Source organism: Sciurus carolinensis, chromosome 11 (genome assembly GCF_902686445.1).
Source record: "Sciurus carolinensis chromosome 11, mSciCar1.2, whole genome shotgun sequence".
In the NCBI taxonomy this organism is placed as follows: domain Eukaryota; kingdom Metazoa; phylum Chordata; class Mammalia; order Rodentia; family Sciuridae; genus Sciurus; species Sciurus carolinensis.
In genome coordinates, this window is record NC_062223.1 from 25,501,045 (window position 1) to 25,523,868 (window position 22,824).

The following is a 22,824-nucleotide window of genomic DNA, read 5'->3' on the forward strand; positions in this document are numbered from 1 at the left end:
TATTCAGATGATATTATCAATAAAACATTAATAGCATGAGGACATAAAATAAGAAGCATTTTATAATATATGAGAAATGCAGAAGAAAAATAAAATCACTGACCATTTATAATTATTTAAGTGTAATTTTACAAATTAGAAGGAAACATACAACAATTAAAGACTTTTTAATTGAAATATGTGTTTTGTTACTGTTATAGGAATATTTAGAATTAAACCTCAAGATTACAACCTAAATATCAAATTTCCTTAAAGTTCAGAAATAGAATGTGAGATTTATGCTTAATTTATTTGCAAAGGCAGAACTAACAAGCTAAAATAATCCAGCATCTTATATAAAAATTTTAAACTATTGAAAACTTTCCATAAATGACCACACCATAGACCCAACCCTCTCTAACCTCCATATATTCTTCAATATCAATTTTAGGTCTGTATTCTGATGTAGGTAGCAGGCTACACTGTCCATGTTTCTCCTAGAACACTCCTCAGTCTCTTCTTCCTTCGTAGCCTACTCTTGATTTGCTGGTCCTGTTCCTGAGATTGTTCAGGGGTCCCTCAAATCATGACTTGTGAGCACCAGGCCACCTCCTTGGACAGTGGCCTTGGGAGGTTGATCTCTCTGTGCACCCAATATTCACATTACTCACTCTACTATTCCTAACAAAACTAAATCTTTAGCAACAAAACTATTTCTTGCATCAATTGCTCTGCAAATAGAAGAATTTGTGTTTTAAATTTTCTTACTTATACATACATATGAGTCTTTCAAAAATTGTAAGAGATTGCTAATAGGGCTGTCATTAGAGGCACTGTTTTACTAACTGTACTTCAAGCAATAAATCTCAGACAATTTACATGAATGCATTTGGTACATATTAGTAACATTTTCATACTTTTATTAAATAATTATTTTTACAAATTTAAAAATAAATTCAAATTCTACTTATAATTAAGTTTTCTGTAATTCTTTAAATTTACCATATATTTGATCTAGGATTATTCTTTACCAGTTAAAGATTTATCTTGTCCTAATATTTATATTCCCTTTCCTGGCTATGTACAATATCCATTCTTCTCAGATTGCCAGTCCTCTCCTCTCTCCTCACCATAACTCTGCTGATTTCCCTAGATGTCTCAACATTTATACTTTTGCTATTTCTTAAATGTGGGTGAAAAAATATCCTTTCTCTCTGCTGGTTTCTTCTTAACAGATGCCTGAACTTCTCTTCTGTTGTCTTAGTGATTTAGCTAATTGCAAGGATGACACCTAGTTATAAAAACTAGACCTGAAGCAGTTCTGCACATCAGCCACTTGGATTTTCCTGAACAATTCTGCAGCAGGAACCCAATGCAATCTATGACATCAGGCACACTTAGTAAACTACACAGACAGTTAAATCAGAAGCTTCCATTCTGTATTATGAGTCCCATTGTCTTATCTTTAATGTCCTTCCCAGTGCCATTTGTTAGTCTGTGGTTTGGCAACAGTAAATTTTATATTCTCTATCGGTATCCATGATTGGCAGAGTAGTAATTGATTTTGCCACGGTCTTACATCTGTAATTTGATACAGATTTATAATATTAAACTTTTAATCTAAAGCACAAGAATGGGAGTATGAATAGAGAATAAATGAGAATATATTTAGAAGAGGCAAATAAGATGTTATTCGAGAAATAGTAGAAAAATGTGCACTTGAATTCCTAAGTTGTTTAGTTTTTACACAAAGATAAAAAACTGAGTATGGATTTAATTTCATTAGACATGGAAGAATTGGAGTTCCAAAATCAAAGAAAGGACAGGAAGAAATAGGAGAAAGATCTGAATTCTGTGACAACTGCTTTCTCTTGGGTACCTTCAGCTGTCAAGTGTTGTCCTTTCAGCTCCACATGCATTGCTTCGTCCCCTGCTACATCCATTCATCTTGGTACAATCATCACTAAAGATGAGGAATCTGGGGGCCAGAAAGTTTATGCAGTTAACTCAAGTGTACATGGTTATTAAGGAAAAGGACAGTGCGTGACATTAGTCATGAGAACCTGACTACAGCACCTGCACTTTGAAGCATTACATCATCTTTGCAAATCCTTTCTAAAAATTCAGAAGTGTGAATTAGAATTCTCGACATGAATCAGTTCCTTCACCATTCTGGTAATGGCCCAAGCATGATGCTCTTTTTTCCAACTCTTCATTCTTTATCTAAGAGAGGGACAGCATCTCTGGCAGAAGAGAAGGAGAATGCTCCCATTGCTGCTCCAGTGCTACTTTTGACATAATCTTAGGAAAAAAAGAAAAATGAATTAAAAGCTTCTACCTTGACTTCTGACTGGAATTTTAAGAGATTTCCCTGAGAGGCCATGTTTCTCTGTATTCCCAAGGCTTGGAATTTTTCTATTAGCCTGATTAATCAATACAATTTTGTGTGGCTTTTCAAGAATTTATAAAACATTTATGTTCTTAAATAATGAGGTTTTTTTCCTTTTTCTAAAAACTTCTCTTGCATTAATGAAAGATGTTTTCATCTCCTATCTTATTCAGGAATAGAATACACTGTATAAGAGGATGGAATATAGTATCTCTTTGCAGTATTCAGGTAAAGTACTCTTTTATTACTAAGTATAAGAGTTGAGTTCTATGATAAGAAATTCCTTCTTTGGTCCATGAAGAAAATGCATACAATTTGTTGGATTGAGGTAGCAAGAAGTGTGTATTAGGAAAAAAAAAAGCTTACATTAAAGCATGTAAAGGATATACATTAATTGAACTTTTTTCAAAAAGTTGATCTGGAGAATCCATGACTTTAAAACTAAAACATGATTTCTGGGGATTAAAGGAATCTTTTCTGTTTTCATTTAAAAGATCATAAGGCAGATGTGTGTGATGTCAGGAAATACAGCATGGAGACTAATGCTTGAGGGAAACTCAGAAGCAGCTCCTCAGGCTCCTCTAGGAGGACCCACAACAGACCATTTGCTACTTCATACAGTCTTCAATCATTGTGTCCTCTTTGTATTTCTGTTTACTCCCCAGAGGAAAAAAGGTAGAATCAAAGTGATTTATGAAAAGAAAGTTAAGGCTCAGAAAAACCTTGTCAATCATTCATACGATTAGAAACAAGTGTTCTTCTCTTTTAATTGAAATTCTACATGTGAGTGCTGATACAGAAGAATTACCTGATGTGAATCACACTCTTGGTCAGGGGGAGATTCCAAAAATGCCAGTCAGTAATAACATGCTACCAACACATCTGGACTTCAAACTGCCCTGCAACTCCCACTGTAGTCTTGGGCCTGCTTTGCTTGATGCTTTATTTGTTTCTATTAGAAAAATAAAGTTGGATGACATGGAAATGGGATCACAAATATAGAATGGTACAGATGGTATAACATCAAAGCTTTATGCAGTTGTGAAAAATAGCGTTACTTTTTTTTTAAGTTTGATTCAGAAAAGAAACAGAGACAGAGGAAGCCAGGGTCAGAGAAATGTGAATGAAGGGAGGTGTGGGGTAGCATTTAGCCCTTCCAGGATTTAGTCAATATTCCATTCTTTCCCACATGTTTTATGTTCATGGGCAGCAATATATTTTATTAGTTAGATAATTTTGGCATTTTTTTTTCATTTTTATGTTTTTGTTAGTGCACTGTAGTTAGATATAATAGTGGAGTTCTTTTGACATAATCATAAATGCATATAATCTAGTTTGCTCATTTTTAATCTCCAGTACTGCTCCTTTCTCTCTCATGGTCCTTCTCCCTGATTCCCTTCCTTTACTCTACTGCTTTTATTTATTTATCAGTTTTAAATTTCTTCTTCACCATTAAATTTAAAAATTAAGAAAGTATTCGAGAGACAAATCATTTAGTTTTTGGACAATTTCTTTTTTTATTAAGAATTCTTTGTGACTTTGTTTACAGTAAAATGTAAACAATAACCTATGTTCTGAGACTGAGTAGACTCAATTCTCTATTTCTTCAAAAAAATTTTTTTAAGTTACCAGGGCTGCTTTTCAAACCAAGCAAGCATTCAAACATATTTTAGAATTGTCTAATCAATATATGGGAAAAGATGTTTTGTTGTTATGAGGGGAATGTGTGGGTGGATATCAGTTCATTAGAAAATTATTTTTGGTCATGTCAGGGCCTCTCCTGTGTTGTGCAGGGCCAGATAAATGTTCTTACAGGAATACTCTTCATATAATCAGCAGGATGAAAAATAATAAACAATTTGACTAAGGAGTATATTTTTAAAACTCTAGAAAGTGTAAGATGTAGTGATTTGTGAAAGAATATTTAGTATAGTGAGCAAAAAGGAGGTATGAATCAGAGCACATAAAGACTATTTCTACTGAGCCAGCATGTCTCCATCACATCCAGGAATCAACTCTCCTTTTTCTCTGCAAATCCTATTTACATTGAAATAATGCCTCTGAATTTCCTTTACTACCATTCTTAAACCCCATTTTACATCACACTCAGACAGCCCATCATTTATTGGGCTGCCCAAGATTACTGTTCTCCAGGGACTCCTTACTTATACTTTCTTGATAATGATCACAGACACAATACAATGACCATAGTATGCAAGAAAATGTGAATAATAACCCTTTCCTTGTTCATGTCAAATTGAACATTTACAATTTCTTAGCACAAGGATAGAAATACTCATTCTGACCATATTATTCCTAGAATTCCCTAGGTTTTAATGACTGCATGCCATAATGTGGTATTTGTTGACTGTGTCCACAGCCCTGCAACCACACACTGCAACCAGCAGGAAGAGAGAGTGGTCAGATAATTTAAAATCTTGCAAACTTTAATTTAGATAATCTGGTTACCAACTAGATGCTCAGACATGCAAACAAAATCAGATTGAGAGTTTGTTATCTCAGTGATTCAGACTTGTAGTCTGAAGTCACCCTGCCTCCTGTCAAACCACACTCCATTACCCACGAGGGATCTGTCATCCAACCACTCTCTTGATCTTCACCTGTAGAGCACACATGATTCTAAAAACCACCTTTAAGGGATGCTAGGAAGTCTAGGTCATTCAATATGTGCAAAGCATATAGAAGATGTAGCTGTGCACTGTGTGCTACTAAAACAATTACATCCATTATATTTATTAGAACTGGCATTCCTAAAGGTAATTTTTATTATTTAAAAATGTTCATTTCAATTATTGACTTACCAATAATACAGTTACAAAAATGTTTCAAGCCTGATGTCGTGGCACATGCCTATAATTCCAGTGGCTCAAGTAACAAAAGCAGTGGGGGGGCATTTAAAATATGAATTTGCTTTGATGAGTGACATAAGGTTTTAGTGGTACCATAGATAATCTTAGTTTTTTCACAGTGTTCAAAAGGTATGAATGACAGCTCCAAATAACTTTGGTAAATATTTTAAAAAATGAATTAATAGTGCACACCATCTAGAAGATTGGCATGAAAAGAAAGCAAAAATAAAATTGCTTTCTTGGACAGAGAGATCAACATGAAAACTCCAGATAGACTCCAAGGTCATAGAAGGAAAAGTTGTAAATAACTTATCCTCTTAGCTGTAGTCTATGAAAGCAAAGATATGAAATTTTGATATCTTTTCATTAAAATTTAGAGGCATAGAAACATGATAAAGGTTTGATTGAGTCATCTGAGAACAAAAATCAGTCTGATTTATTTAATTGAATTTTATCTTTCTTTCAAACTTAAATTACACACAATTGGACTTGGAGGTTATCCAAAACAAAGAGCCTACCCTTTTTCAGATGAAACGGTCCCGCTGGAGACATTCATCTTTCTGTTTCCTGCATTTAGTAATTCAGTGCAAAATACAAGCAGACTCATGGTGGTCCCCATAAAATAAAGACTGGCATGCAGGGCATCTAAAACATGATTTCTCAATGCCAATTTGTTTCTTATCAAAGACTCAAAAGAGCTTACTCTCAAATATACTCCATGGGGTATATAAAAACTAAACATCTTCCCTCAACTGAGAAATTCACATGATTTTTTGTGAAAATCAATAGGTCACAAAACCAAAATGTCATAAATTCCAATATTGTACTCACCAATCCTATAATGCTTTAAATAGATCCTCACAGGTCTTTATCAAGATACTTATTTTATTTCTCTAAAGAAGGAAAAAATTCAGGTATTATCTCCTCTTCTCCCATTTTCCAACTTCTTCTAATTTTTCACTTCATTTCTATCATTTGGAAAAGAAAAGTAAGCTGGGTACCATTGTGATGCCTGTAATCCCAAGGGTTTGGGAGGCTAAGGCAGTAGAATCACAAGTTCAAAGCCAGCCTCAACAACTTAGTTAGGCCCTAAGTAACTTAGCAAGAAGCTGTCTCAAATTAAAAAAAAAAAAAAGTAAAGGGCTAGAGATAGGGTTCAGTGGACAAGCACCCCTGTATTCAACCCCTGATTTAAAATATATGTGTGTGTGTGTGTGTGTGTGTGTGTGTGTGTGTGCACGTACACATGTGTGTATAGGTATTTAAAAATATGGTGATTCAGACCAGATGCCATGGCTCATGCCTGTAATCCCAGGGTTTCCAGAGGTGAAGCAGGAGGATCGTGAGTTCAATGTCAGCCTCAGCAATAGCAAAGCTCTAAGCAACTCAGTGAGACTCTGTCTCTAAATTAAATACAAAATATAGCTGGGAATGTGGCTCAGTCATTGAGTGCCCCTGAATTCAATTTCTGATATCCCCCAAAATAAGTATGATGCTTGATAAACATAATGAAATAGTTGCTACAGTTCTCAGATGCAATGGTTGAAATGTTCTCAATAACTTTCAAAGTTCCTTGTGCCACCATCTGCCTTTCCATTTGTCCTCATAGACTTGAGTTCATGCATGCTCCATGAGCTCCTGTCCCTACTGAATACATTCCCTGATCAATCCATGTTGCACACCGTAAACCCTTCCTCTGGTCTCATTTCCAGTATTCATTTCTACTGTGGACACTGTACCAATTTAAATACCACCACATCAGAAAAGCCTCCCCAATTGCATCAGGAAAGTCACTTACTTCCTAAGTATTACTTTCACTATTTGTTTACCACCCTGATGAATATTAGTGGAAGTTCTCCTTGTATAGATCTGCAGGTCCACAGTGAAATGTTGGGCATTAAAATAATATAAACATATTTGAATTCGAATGTATGATGGTGCAGATATGATTTGGTGTTGGTCAGTGCAATCTGGCCAGAACAGTGTTCTACCTTATAGCTACATTTCAAGTCTGGGCTGCACAGGTACATAAAGCAATGGAGTCAACCTAGCAGATCCATACTTCTTGAGCTAGCTCTTAGGAATAAATAAATGAAAAAGGAGGACCTTGAAAGGCAGAGGGCATGAAGAAGCTTCCCAGGCTTTGAGGACAGGAAGGTGTGAAGAAACCGAAAGGCAAAGGGGAAGCACACTCACATGTCTGAGCCTCATCACACTTGGTCTGCTACAGGGCACCCACACTGTCAAAGTGAGGTGCAGACTCAGAATTCAGTTTTTCATGAACTTTTTCAAGGATGATCAATGAAATTACATTTATCTTTTGCAGTCTATTATGAGAAAGGTAACTAATATATACTCTTCTACTTTGGGGTGGCTGGTAATATTAAAGAAAGGAAAAATGGATGATTTACTTTGTTTGCCCATAATACTCAACTGGAATGTTATCAGTGTTTTTGTTTGTTAGGTCAAAGGTTAAATATTTAATTCTCAACAAACTTATCACCTGTGACTCTTGACAACCAGAGACTAACAAAACATTGTAATGACAACAAATATATTCATAACTTGGAATGATATTTTTATTGATATTTGCTCAAATGAATTATTTGTACTTAGGTATAAGAAATGAGGAAGATGAAAATCACCAAGTAAACTGTAATTAACCCTCTTTTGAAAATCTTCTTTTACATCTAGTTCTTCTGGGTTCTATTCCTCTGCAGGGGCATGGGGAAAGTGTGGTCACTACACCTGTAGTTTGACATAGTATACCTAGTAGTGTGGTATCTCAGGCGTTGTCATTGATTGTAGAATGAAAGACCCCCATTGCTGACTCCCCTTTGGAATCACTCCAACTTCTCTGTTATAGCCAATTGGTATGAGGTGTCCACCTGATCCAAGGGGACTACCTGCATAGGCAGGAATGAGCTGATCAGATTCTATCTCTCAAATTCAAAAAGTGACTCAACTTTAGCAGATGGTATTAGACCCACCATTAAAATGAAGTGAAATGATGCAGGTGCCTTGAAAACTCCTCTCTCTGATTTTCCTGAGTCCTGATGTTTTACATCAGAATCACTGATTTCATGGTCAGAGAATATGTTCTTTACACTTGAAATGTGTACTTTCTAATATTTTCTTACACAAAGGTTTTTGTTCTTCAAACTTATGAATGGGAATCATTCTCATAATTTAAATACTTTCTAATTTTAAAAATTCAAGAAATTATTAAATTGAACTATCTTTAATTTACATATGAGAATATTGAGTAGGCTACTCCCAGTAAAAGTGTGATTTCCAATTGAAAACATAAGTTTTAACTCCCCCACATGGTATAATTTCTCCTGAGAATTATGTAATCTCTTTTCATGTAAGGGACATGCCAAAAGTATCTGAATGTTCATCTAAGTAAATATTAAGTTTTTCAGACTACACATTATATTTTTTGAATTGTGATGTATTATGTTTTAATCAGAAACCATCAATAGTCTTCAACAATTTCCTCATGGCATGTTTCACTTCCCTGTTTCTCAAAGTATAAATCAAAGGATTAAGCAAGGGAGTCAGGATGGTGTAAAATATTTCCACTTCTTTATCAAAAGAGAAGGCAGATGGTGGCCTTGCATATATAAATATGCACGGGACAAATAACAAGACCACGACAGTAATGTGAGACCCACAGGTGGACAGAGCTTTCCTCTGCCCTTCAGCACTATGTGTCCTCAGGGAGAACAAGATGACACCATAGGAGACAAGCAACAGGCAGAAGTTGATGATGCAGACTAACCCACTGTTGGCAATCACCAGAAGGCCTAGGATGTGAGTGTCAGTGCAGGCCAGCCCCAGTAATGGGTACAGATCACACATGAAATGATCAATGACATTAGGCCCACAGAAGGGCAAGTGGAAGGTAAAGAGAATCTGGATGATGGAATGCAAGAAGCCCCCTGTCCAGGACACCCCCACCAGAATGCCACAGAGTCTCCAGTTCATGATGGAAGAGTAGTGCAAGGGCTTACAAATGGCCACATAGCAGTCAAAGGCCATGACTGTGAGGATAATCATCTCTGCCCCACCAAAGAAGTGTTCAGCAAAAAGTTGAATCATGCATCCTTCATAAGAGATGGTTTTCCTTTCACGAATGGTGTCCACTACCATTTTTGGTGTGATGGCAGAGGAGAAGCAGGCATCCAGGAAGGACAGGACTGCCAAGAAGTAGTACATGGGGGACACCAGAAGTGCAGGACTGCAGAGAATGGTCACGACAATCAGCATGTTGCCCACAATTGTTGCAATGTAGACCAACAAAAACACGCCAAATACTATTTTCTGAACAGTAGGATTCTGTGAAAGCCCCAGGAGGACAAATTCAGTTGTGAAGCTTTGGTTTTTCATGATTTCTAATGAAATGGTTGAAGTAAAACTGATCATGTAAATCTGCAGTACAATAAAAAAAAAAAAATTTACATGACAGTTGTTTATAACAGTCACACCAACAAGCTGATACATACTCATGAGGATTTTTTTCCTTCTTTGTTTATTTTTCTGGGTACCAGAAATGGAAGCCTGAGGTGCTCAAACACTGAGACACATTCCCAGCATTTGTATATTTTTTTATTTTGAGACAGAGTCTCACTAAGTTTCTTAGGGTCCTGCTGTGTTGCTGAGGTTAACTTTGAAATTGTGATCCACCTGCCTCAGCTTCCTGAGCCTCTGAAATTAGAAGAGTGTGCTCGCATTGTACACTGCTTATGAATATTTTATTATTATGATGAGAACTACTCATTGAGATATTATCACTGAGAGGAAAAGCAAGAAATTTGTTGTGGGTAGTTTTCAGAGGTCAAGATAAAACTGTGATAGGGATGAATTATCCCAAATGCTTCAAAATTCCAGAGATTTAATAAGGGGAAAAGAAAGCATGCACATATATTAAAGAAGAATAGTTTTTATTTCAAGCAACATTGATGAATTAACAGTGACTTCTTGGGTAAATGACTGAGAACCATTCTGAAACTTTGGAAGAACTTTGATTTACTAACCATACCTACCAAGGGAATGAAGCAGTGGAGAACAGCATGCCAATTACTACTGGGGACAGTATTATCTATAAAAGAAATAGAAAAGCATTCACTTCATGAGGTTCTGAAAAATGATGACTTATTCCTTCAATATTTCTTTAAAAACTTTGAAGTGAATTGGCCATTCACCTGAATTCATTCTTTCATTAAAAAGAAAATGTCTTGGGAAAGTATCCAGCCCTGTAATAACCATGAAACAAGTATAGATTTTATTTTCAATACTTCATCATTTAAAAGTAAGTATGCAAGTTTGTGCAAATAATGATGCCTACTGCTGTGTGTTATCATGACCCCTGAATGATGTATTCATGTACAGTCAGAGCTCAGGGCTCACAGTCTAGGATCCAGTCTGTTTTAAGTGTTATTATCTCAATTTTACTAATGAGAAACTCAAGCTTAAAGACCCTAAGTTCAAGCAAACACAGATGCTTGACATGGGATGTCATGCTCAGCCCCTCTGTTCCCCATCCAAGTCCTTTGTCCTTTTCCCTGTTGAGGGAAGGATGGGATTTGTCTTTTCCAGCAAGGACTTCACTGCAGTCTTACCATTCTAGAATTACTCTAACTCATAAATCTTGAAGCCTCTGATTCATTGTTCACATTTGAGTGAGGCACCTTGATGAAGGAAATCTAACAAGTGATCAGGAATGAGAATGTATGACTAATCCCCTAAACATGCAAACCAGCAACAACCACATAGGTAAGGAAGAGAACATGATAGCTATCAGCCACAGTCTAGAGACTTAATCATTTGCCAATGTTTGTTACTACATGACCCACTCTCATCAAGCATAACTCAAGATAAATGTTTCAAATAGATGAGACATTTCTTGTCAGGCAGAGTTGTTCTTTTATAGCTTACCTGCTCATCTTCCAGGGTTATCATGACAGTCAAATTTGAAAGTGTGAAAATGTTGCTTATCAATTGTAGATATTATGTGCTCACTTAAAGAAGCCAGCTGTCTTGCCTGCAGAGAGCTCCTCTATGATTCACACATATAATTACATGAACTCTTGATATCACAGTCCACAGACAGACACAGTTTCAAAGAACACTGTGTCCTTCCATGTATGTATAACTGAAATGCATCAGTCAAATAGCATGTGTGTGTCCATATAAAATTTTTTACATATATATGTATTAACAAAGATTAATAGGGGTTTATGTGAGAATAAAAAACAAGCTGATTTTTATGACTTCCATTTAGAGTAAACAGAACAAATATAAAATTTTTACATACATAATATATATTTGTATGAATTAATACTCCTTTGTTCACTTACTTTAAAGCAATCATTTCCATTGGGATTACAGGTCCTTCCTGAACAATGTCTGTACTTTGAATTTCATAGCCGCTTAAAAGAAAACAATAATATAAAAGAAACTTTCAAAGGTCATTGGATCAGTAAGAAACCCACTGATTACAGAATAAAGAATAGCAATACATCATCTAACAGTGTATGTCTTAGGCTAGGACCAAAGCAGGAAAGACAAAGAAAGGAAATGAGTGAGAATATTGGTGGATATGGACCCAAACTCAGATCCTTTTGTTTGTTACTTAACTGGGTATGAACTGGGTTACTTAAAATCCTTAAATTTCTGTAAGACTCTGGTTATGCTTCTTCTAATTATGGGATTAAGGCTTATAAATAGATTTCTTGTGGAAATCAGATAAAGTCATAGACATAAAAATCCTCATTAGCAGTGAAGAAATATTGTTTTAAATGCACTGCATTTTGACTATCCCTACAAGCCCTTAATTTTGTTACTTTGGACTCAGACCCATGTGTATGCATTCATCCTTCAGATGCTTCATTGTGAAAGAAAACCAAATGGAATGAGAGGGTGAAGACAGAGTCCTAAATTAATCTATAATTACAGACATCTTATCTTTCCACTTCTGTATTCTGGGTGGTCTAAGAGCAATACCACTGCACAGTAAAAATATTGTTGAATGTAAACAAAACAATCCCTTTTCTCCCAAATAAAAGTAATTCTCAATATTAATGTTAAAAATCTGACATAGAGAATGTGCTCTGCCTTATGGTTCATAATCACAAAGTGTAGAATTTTAAATCATTAGATGGAAATTATCTTAAATAAAAGTTTTTTTCTTGGATTGAACCCTGGGATATCAAAAGGACAATAGTGGCAAAATTAGTGAAATATGAATAAAATTTGGTATGTATTTATAAAAATGTATCTATGTTTAATTTACACATTGACAAATGCACCCATAACAGTGTAATAATATTAACAGAAATTGAGTATTCCACATGAATTTTCTATATTTATGCAACTTTTGAGTTGGTTGGTCTAAAATTACTCCAAAGGAAAAGTTAATAGAAAGAAAAGCAGTGATCAATTTCTGCTATCAAAACCCTACAATTCCAGCCTCATTGTCTAACATAAATGTGCCATTTAACAAAGCCCCATATCTCAAGTGGCCTGACCATGACACTGAACACACAGGAATTATAAATGTGGGGTTCACAATGGAAGTCAAAAGGAATATAAGAAATAATGATGTCACCATTTTTGAGCAGCACAAACATATACACAGTGAAGTAAAGGATTGAATGAATCACAAGATTATCAATTGTAATAAAATATATTTTAAATGTAATGGTGTTGAAAACAAATTGGCAAATACTTTCAGAATCTAAATGTGTTTGTATTCTGTCAACTAATTTTCTAAATTCTAAAAATATATCATGAAGGTAAATAACATAGGGACAGTTCATCATGCAAAGTGCCACAGTATCATATGAAAGAGAATTTCAGCTCAATATGAACGATGTACATTTAATTATATAATTAATGATATAAGGAAATAGAAGGTAAAAGACAGCAATGGGTTAAGGAAGAAACAAAATCATTATAATAATTCCCCCCACTAGTATTCACATTTGAAATAGAGTTTTAAAATCAGAAAGATAAAATATTATAGTGAGAGATTCTTAATTTGCTATAAACATCTGGTTACAATTATGAAAATATTTATAATTGAACATAATTATCAAATACCACACAAGACTCTCCATCATCAGAAAGGTTCAGAAAGAGGATGTGAGGTTGGAGGAACATTTATTTGCAAAGGGGGAACAACACACTCCCAAAACAGGGAATCTTAAATTAAAATAGCAACCTACTGTAAACTCTCTATTAATGACCATATGATAGGCCCAGCCCACCCCACCCTTTGTGCATTTACTAATTTTAGTTTAAATCCATATTCTCCTATAGGTAGGAGTCTAATGTGCCTGTATTTGTCCTAGATTGTTTCTAAATACTGTTATTGCAAATTGAAAGAATAGTCCTATTTGTGATTATGCTCCCTGTAGTTTCTTTAAATCAAACATATTTTATCACTTCTTTTTAGTTACACATAATGATAGGATTCATTTGACAGAAATATAAAAGCATGGAATATACTTTGCTTTATCAGTTCCCAGTACTCCCCTTTCCCTCCCCTCCTCTGTTCCCCATTCCCTTTCTTCTACTCCACTGATCTTTGTGCTATTTACTTAAAGATTATTTAACCATTTTTTGATCCAGGATATTAATGAGTGATAAAGGATAAATTTCCTCACACTGGGGTCCTTTTTATGCCCCTCAATGTTGCTCTGTTGCCTAACCTAAATGTCTAATCTTATATATGTATTATATATTTTTCAAATATATACATATAGAAGGATGGATGGATGGGTAGATAGATAGATGATAGATAGATAGATAGATAGATAGATAGATAGATAGATAGATATGCCATGCTTCTGGAATTTGAGAAAATAAATTTCTGTGTTTCCACTGGTGTGTTTCCAAAATGGATGCCTGAACTCTCTTTTCTGTTGTCTCAATGGTTTAGATCATTTTATTGCAGAGACAAACCATAACAGGAAGCTCTGAAGCAGTTCAGAGCTTAGCCACTTAGATATTTCTGAACAATTCTGAGGCAAGAACCTAGTGCTACTTATGAAATCGAATACACATAAGAAAAATTAAACAATTAAACCTAATAACTCCATTCTGTGGCTTAGTCACCTTTTTCAGCCTTACTGTTTTTCCCTGTGCTTTTCAGCAGTGTGTTGTGGAAAGCGTGAATGTTACATTCTTTATCAATGATTCTGTGACTGGTCCTGATATACTTAGTGTGTACGATGTTCACATCAGTACTCGTTCTAAAGCCTCTGAAAAGGTCACTTTTTAATCTAAAACATCACATTGATGCAAACATAAGCAAGCAAATAACCTTTTGTCACTTGTAAGTGGAAGATAAATGGACAGATCTCACAGAAGTAGAGAGTAAATCATGATTCCTGAAGCCTGGAAAAAGTAGGGTGGGAAGACAGAGGATGGCTAGTTGGTGCAGTGGTGCCCTAAGATGGGCAGCAAAATGTCTACTTTAGCACAACCAGGGTTGAAACCAATGAACTGTATATTTCTGAAAAGCTGGTAGAGAACATTTTGTATTTTCTCAGTCAAATATATAATACATATTTGAACTGACAGGTAATGCCGATTACCTTGACCCGATCAAACTGTTTCCATAAATATGTACAATAATTATGTGTCCATTAAAAATAGATGATGAAAAAACTTAATTAGGAAGTGTGAATAAAGATCTACATATTTGGATTAATATTCCATATCAATTTACAATGCACTCAATGACATAAAATTTTCCCCCATTACACACACACACACACACATACACACACACATTGTCCTTTGATGGTTTTTTTTTTTTTTTCAGTGTTTGGATTTCTTTTGAACATAAAAAACTGAAAATGGACCTTATTTTAGTAGACTTGATGTTATCATTTTACCAAATTTCTCCCACCAAAAAAATATACACTCTAAGAGCTACTGCTTATTGGACATTTATTCTGAGCCAACTATGTACAGTGCACTCCAAATGTATTATTTTATTGACGTCCACTTCCCTTGACATTTCTAATCTTATAATCCTTGTTCAACATGACCTGAGATCCTAAAGTTCATGCAGTTATACCAAGTGCACAGTTGCTGACAGTTTCATTCTGTGCCCTGAACTAAGTCCTACCAAAACAACCACCATTTCAATCACTGCATCACAACTTGAAATCATTCATGAAAATCCAAACCATAAATCTCACCATGCATCAGTTATTTTAAAATTCCTGTCATGGCCATCTCTGTGGAAAAATGTTTGCTCAGTGGGCTGCAAAATGTGATGTCTGTATCCAAGGCTTTGCACCTAAGAGAGAGGAAGAGACCCTATGACTGTCAAGGTAGAGAAAGACTCCTCAGGAGCAGTCTCATAAATAAAGTAAAACAGAGAAGAAAAATTTTCCTCCTGGATTTCCATCTGGACATTAAAGAGTCTTCCCTCATAGGTCATGAACTTGAAGAAATACTCTTTGGTTCTCCCCAAGGAGAAATTTTTCATCAGTATCATGTGCCAAGACACAATTTTGTGTGGTATTTTACTTGCTCATATATCTGCAAAACTTTTGTCCCAAGCAATTAGAGATTTTGTTTTCTGTTTTCCTGTCTTATTGCTCTTGAGTTTATATCTAAAGATGCTTTCATCTCCCACCATACTCAGGAATAGAGCACTGGGCATTTGTGTATAGAATGTACTGTCTTCTGTAGGATTCAGGCTAAATGCTTGTGCATCTAGTAAATATAAAAACAGAGTTCTGTGATAAACTATCCAGCCACCAGTTCATATGGAAAACATGTACTACACGAGGAGTATTTAAGAAAGAAAAATATTTCATGTAAAATATGTGAAGAGATATACATTATTTCAAATGTTATTTTTCTCTCAGAAACTGAGCTTATAAAACACATTTTAAAACCAAAAAAAATTTACATAGGAAATTTAAGGATATTTTTCTAATTTCATTTATTTGGAAGTTGGTATGGCAGATGTAATTAATGTAAAGGAACATAGCCTTTAAAATGATATTTTGGGGAAAACTTGGATATGACTCTTTAACCCCTTTCACGAAGATCCTCATCAACAATTTTCTATTTTTACAGCATCTAAATATAGCATCCTATCTAATTTTATGTCCATTCATCCACCACAGAAGTGCAAAATTTAGGTGATTCATGATAAATATTGATATTAAAAGGACCATCAATTTCACAGTCTATGGACTTAATGTACTGCCCACAGCCCTGCAGCCATACACTGCAATCACTGCAATTGTCTGAGTGGTCAGACAATTTAAAACCATGCAAACTTCAATTTAGATAATCAAGTTCTTGTCTAGATTCTGAGACACACAGATGAAACCAGAATAAAGTGTGTTTTCTCAGTGATCCGTATGGTGTTTGATGTAAACCACATCCCACTGCCCACCAGAGATCTGTCATTCAACCAGTCCCTTGATCTTCACTTGTAGAACATAAATGATTCTAAAAACTACCTTTAAGGGATGCTACGAAGGCTAGAAAATTCAATGTAAGCAGAGCCTATAGAAGATGTGGCTGTGCACCATGTGCTTTTGGGGTAAATTACATTCATTATGATCATTTGTACTGACTTCCCAAGAGGTAAATTTCATTGTTTAAAAACGTTAATTGCAATTGTTCACTTACCGATAAAACAGATGCCTGTACAACTGCTTTAAAACAAAAAGTTCCTTTTCTGAGTGAAATAAGTTATATTGGTATCATACATCATCCTAGTCTTTTCACAAAGTCAGAAGGTACAAATGATAGATCCAAAAATCTTAAGTAATTATAAAAGAATTAAATGAATTTAAAGTGCATGAAATCTTGAAGATTGGTATGAATATAAAATAAAAATAAAATAGGTTTTTGGTTGTGGAAAAGGCTGCTATCTGCATATATGAAAACCCTAGGAATGAGGGAATTTACAACGAGAAAAATGAAACCAAGCTATAATGGAAATAAGAAAAATATTTTTCTGGGCAAAAAGTTCAATGTGAATTTTCCAGTTATCCAGATTCCAATGTCATAGTCATACAATGAAAACAATAACAAAACTTGGAATAAGTCATCCTCCTAGCAGGAGGCCACATAAACAAGGTTGTGAGATTTGGATGTCTTTTGGTTAAGCGAGTACAAAATGAAATCATGATAGTATCTTTTCAAGATTAAGTCTTCACTGAAGAACAATAGTCATTAAAAATTATTTAATTGAATTCATTTTTTTTACCTGTTACTTACAATTGAATTTAGAAATCATTCACAATGAAGATCCTATCCCTTTTCAAATGTCAGACACCCACTCAAGACATCCATCTGTCTGTTCCCTGCATTTAGAAACTCAGTGCAAAATATACAAGTGGACTCATTGTGCTCTCCATAAAATAAAGACTGACATGCAGGGATTCCCACATACCCTCAATCAGTGGCTTTGGACTTGCCAATTTCTTTCTCATTGAAGGCTCAGAAGAGCTTACTATCAAGTGTTATCTATGAGTATTAAAAAAAAAAAAGAACTTAACATCTTCCTCCAGCTTTAAGAAGACCTTTTTATGTTAGCAAACATCAAAAACAAGCTTTGCACAATATTTGTTATTCATAAATTCTATATAAAATGTTGCACACAGTTTAATGGCAGACAAAACTCTCTCACTTTTGGTGAGAAAGTCATTGGAGCTTACAGACCAGATATTCTCAATGACATGTCATAAGTCCCAGTATGATATGGTAAATCCTACAACCTTTTAAGTAAATCCTCACAGGCTTTTATTGAGATGCTTATCTTAATTCTCTAGAGGAGAAAATTCAGATAATACCAATTATTCTCACATTTTCCAATCACTCCCAGTTTTTTATTTCCTATCACTTGAGAAGTAAAAGAGGGAAGTTAAAATATGATTCATAAACATAATGAAGTAAATACTACAGTTTTCAAATTCTTTGGTTGAGATGCTAACCATGACTTTTAAAGCTCCCTGTACCACCATCTGCCTTTCCAGTTATCCTTCTTGGGCTTGAGCTCATCCAAGTTGCAGTCTAACAACTCCTCTCCCTCCTGAATACATTCACTAATTGCTCAATATCTCATCATCAACCTTGCCTATGCCATCCCCCATCCCACTGTCCATTTCTACTATGGACACACCAGTTTACTTATCGTCTCCTCAGAAAAGCCTTCCCAGATTGCTCCAAGCAAGTGACATACTTGATAGAGTCTTCCACTATTAAAATGTATGTGTATAAATTGAATCATATAATCCTTTAATGTGTCATTCCCCCATTTTTGTTTCAACAGATTTCCTTTATAAGACTTTATAATATAACTGCTCTGCCCAACTTGGGGTCAAACTGGGTTATAGAGTTTTGTAGGGAGAAGTCAGAGATCCAGGATGAGAACCTGAGATTTAAAACTCCATTAAATGACACTCTAACACACCACCCAACATGCCACACAAAGCTGCACACTCCAACAATCCAGGTAGAGCCAACATAAATCCAAGAAATCATAGATAATTAATTGAGGAAACTACTAACCTGTTCACAAAATTTCTTGACTAATAATTATGGAGGCAATCTTCAGAATGGCTCAAGGAGAATGTCAGTTTATATTTAAAAAACAATAGTGAGGAAAATATGTTAGTGTTTAGAGGATAAGGGGAGGAGTCAGAGCCAAAGGGAAAATAATGACATTTTCACTAAGAGCTACACAATAAAGATAATCTGGGAATCAGACAGGGTAATATCTCTAGTACAAGACTGAGCAATGATCCACGGTAGCCACAGAGTAGTTTGGGAAGAGAACTATTGCAAGATGGTAAGCAAAGTCAAGAAAATATCTGACTTATGATTTCACAAAGGGTTATTTCTGAATAATTTCTGAAATTAGGATCTTGTTCTATATTGTCTTCTTTCAGATATCCAGAGACATTTTCTAAATTCATGCTTTTTACATTAACAAACTGTATCTCTGAAAACCCTTTAAATAACTACAGAAACTGTCATCAGTGAACTTAGTATTAACACAAGTGTTAGATACCTAAATGCTAAAAGCATTGGAATGTGCCTTATCCTGCCTAAGACAATCTACATAGAAAAGAAAATGGAAAGCCAAAGTTAAAGTAACAGTCATTTGGGGGAGAATTTTTACTTATTCTGTTCATCAAACCAGTGGGAATGACAAATGTTGGGTAGAGGCCTTTCATACTTGTTTATTCCTCTACTGAATGTTAGTGGATTCTCCCCTTGTATACAACAACAGAGTTGGCAATGAAATGTTGGGCATTAAAATAATAAAAATTTGTTAGAATTTGAGTATATGAATTGGTGTTGGTTAGTTCAATCTGGCCAGAATAGTGTTTTCCTTTGTAGCTTCATTTCAAATCTTTGCTTCACAGATTAATAAAGCAATGGAGCCAATCTAGCAGATCCACACTTCTTGAGCTAGTTTTTAGGGATAAATGAACTGAAATATGAGGACCTTGGAATGCAGAGGGCCTAAAGAAGCTCTGCCTACTTTGAGGACAGGCAGAGGTGAAGAAGAGGGAACACATGTCTGATCCTTGTTACAATCTTAGTAGGCTAACATCTACATAGTCTAGGTAACATTTTAGGCTCACAGCTTAAACTTTCATAGACTTTTGCAGGGGTGGTCAATGAAATTACATGTATCTTTTGCATGTCTGCTATGAGAAAGAAAACTAATATCATATACTCTTCTGTTTTGGGGGTGACATATAAGGTTAAAGACTGTGGAAAAAAAAAAAAACCCATAATTTCCCCACAATACTCAACTAGCATATCATCAGTGTTTATTTGCCAAGGGAAACTTAATTAATTTACTCTAAATAAATGTATTGCCCATAAAACTTGACAACCTGAGACTAACAAAACAGAAATGACCACCAAATATGTTTCTAAATTTGAATGATCTCTTTATTGATAATCACATGAATTATTTGCACTTAGGTACTCTAAGTCAAGAAAATAAAAATCAATGAGTAAACTAATTAATCATCTTTAGAAAAATCTGCTTTTACTTCTCATTTCTCTGGGTTCTATTCCCTCTGTTGTGGTTTGGGGAAAGTATGCTCACTCCACCTATAGCTCTGACCTGGAGTTGCTAGTAGTGCAGTGTCTCAGGATCTGCCTTGGTTTGTACTAGAGTAAGAGACTCTGTGGAATTGCACCACCTACTCTCCCAGAGCCCATTGATATAACGTGGCTACCTGAGCCCAGGGGACCACCACTATAGGCAGAATTGGACCAATAAGATTCTCTCAAAGTCAAGAAATAACTCTAATTCTAACAGACTTTGGACCCACCTCTAAGAGGAACTGAAAAGGTGTAAGCTCTTCTCTCTGATTTTCCTAAGTCTTGATGTTTCACATCAGAATGACTGATATTAGTATCAAAACATTGTATCTTTTTACATCATATCTTATGTTTCTTTTCCTGATCTCTAATATTTTCTTCCACAAGGGTTGTTTTCAACGCTTTATATGATTGGAAATCATTCTGATGGGTTAAATCTCTTCCATTTTTTCAAAGTAAATTTCAGAAAGTACAAAATTAAGCTATCTTTAATTTACATAACAATGATGAGTAGTAAACTCAGAGAGAAGGGGCCATCTCAAATTGAAATCATGAATTTTAAATTCCTGACATATTAACATCTTCTTTTTAGAAATATGTAATCTCTTTCCATAGAAGGACATTTAATGAATTCTTTTGTAGATTAATAATAACTGTTTATCTCTTTACATTATAGTTTTGGTAAAGTTCTGTGACCTGCACAGCATCAACAAAGGATTCTCAAGTAGGCGAAAGAGGAGATGAAGAAAAAGATGACACAGAGATATTTTTGCAAAAAGCTGGACCAAGTAGGACACTGCACTTTGATGGAGGAACAGTGATCCAGAACAAGCTCCCCAAGTTGATCAAGAAGTTAAACTAAGAAGCACTGTAAGTCGTTCCAGATTTTTATGTTGTCAGAGTCTTCTTTTTGCATGAAAATATTACAGTGCTAGAAACATTTTTGCAACCATACTACCATTGCAGTCTAAGAATATTCTTCTATAATCCTTCTGTAAACAGGACACCAACAGTTATTGGACATCTGGTAACTGTTGGCACCAGAGTCCAGAGTCAAGGCTAATAACATTCTCACCTTTGGCAAGAAGTGTTTCCCAAGCTTGACTTTTTGCTGACACAACAGATCACCCTATAATCACGTTTCATGGTAAAGTATTTTACTTTCCCTTAAAAACCACCACCAATCTCTTCCACACTTTCCTCATGGAATTTATCACTTCCTTATTCCTCAGAGTATAAACCAAAGGATTGAGCAAGGGAGTTAAGATGGTGTAAACGATTTCTACTTCTTTGTCAAAGGGAAAGGAAGAAAAAGGCCGTGAATATATAAATATGCATGGGACAAATAACAAAACCACAACAGTAATGTGAGATCTACAGGTGGACAGAGCTTTTTTCCGTCCCTCAGCACTGTGTTTTCTCAGGGAGAACAAGATGACACCATAGGACACAAGCAACAGGGAGAAGTTGATCATGCAGATTAACCCACTGTTTGCAATCACCAGAAGACCAAAGATGTAAGTGTCAGTGCATGCAAGCTTTAGTAATGGTTACAACTCACACATCAAATGATCAATGACATTAGGTCCACAAAAGGGCAGCTGGAAAGTAAAGAAAATTTGTATGATGGAATGCAGAAATACCCGTGTCCAGGACACCCCCACCAGAATGCCACAGAGCCTCCAGAGCATGATGGAAGAGTAGTGCAAGGGCTTGCAAATGGCCACATAGTGGTCATAGGCCATGGTTGTGAGGATAATCATCTCTGCCCCACCAAAGAAGTGTCCAGCAAAAAGTTGAACCATCCATCCTTTATAAGAGACAGATTTCTGCTTGTACAGGAAGTCTGTGATCAGTTTTGGTGTGATGGCGGAGTTGAAACCTTTTCTTGTAAGGACAGGAATGCCAGGAAGAAATACATGGGGGATCCCAGCAGCGCCAGGCTGTAGAGGATGGTCACTACAATCAGCATGTTGCCCACAATAGTTGCAATGTAGACCAACAAAACCACAACAAATACTATCTTCTGAACAGTAGGATCCTGTGAACGTCCCGCAAAGATGAATTCAGTTATGAAGCTTTGGTTTTGCATGATTTTTAAGGAAAGGGTGAAAGTACAACAGTGATCATGTCAATCTGCAAGTATGATAAAAAACAGTGTCTTCAGATCAGTTCATATTATTGCAATCAACAACAGGTTTATGGCTACCATGAGTATTGCATTGCTATTATGAGTACTACTTACTGAGATATTATCTTTAACAACAAAAAATAGATATATTTGAAGGTAACAGAGATTGGAAAATATAAAGATTGGGAAGAAATAGTGAATACTTCAAACTATCAGAGTTTTAATAAGGGGAAATAATAATCCTCATGTGTTAAAGAAGAGTAGTTTTTATACCAAGTGCCGCCTTGATCATTTTTAGTGAGTTCCAGGGTGAATTATTGAGAACCATTCTGAAACTG

General features: G+C 35.4%; 1 protein-coding gene and 1 pseudogene across 1 annotated transcript; both read right to left on the minus strand.

The window, feature by feature from the left end:
* Window positions 1-1,860: 1,860 nt before the first annotated feature.
* Window positions 1,861-9,639, minus strand: LOC124959264 (olfactory receptor 4C15-like). The gene is made up of 3 exons (XM_047517827.1): window positions 8,724-9,639; window positions 7,037-7,190; window positions 1,861-1,957 (listed from the first exon to the last, which is right to left on the minus strand). The coding sequence occupies exons 1-3, from the start codon at window positions 9,628-9,630 to the stop codon at window positions 1,861-1,863; spliced, it is 1,158 nt and encodes a 385-aa protein (XP_047373783.1). The 5' UTR covers window positions 9,631-9,639.
* Window positions 9,640-21,512: 11,873 nt separating this feature from the next.
* Window positions 21,513-22,447, minus strand: LOC124959265 (olfactory receptor 4C15-like; annotated as a pseudogene).
* Window positions 22,448-22,824: the final 377 nt, after the last annotated feature.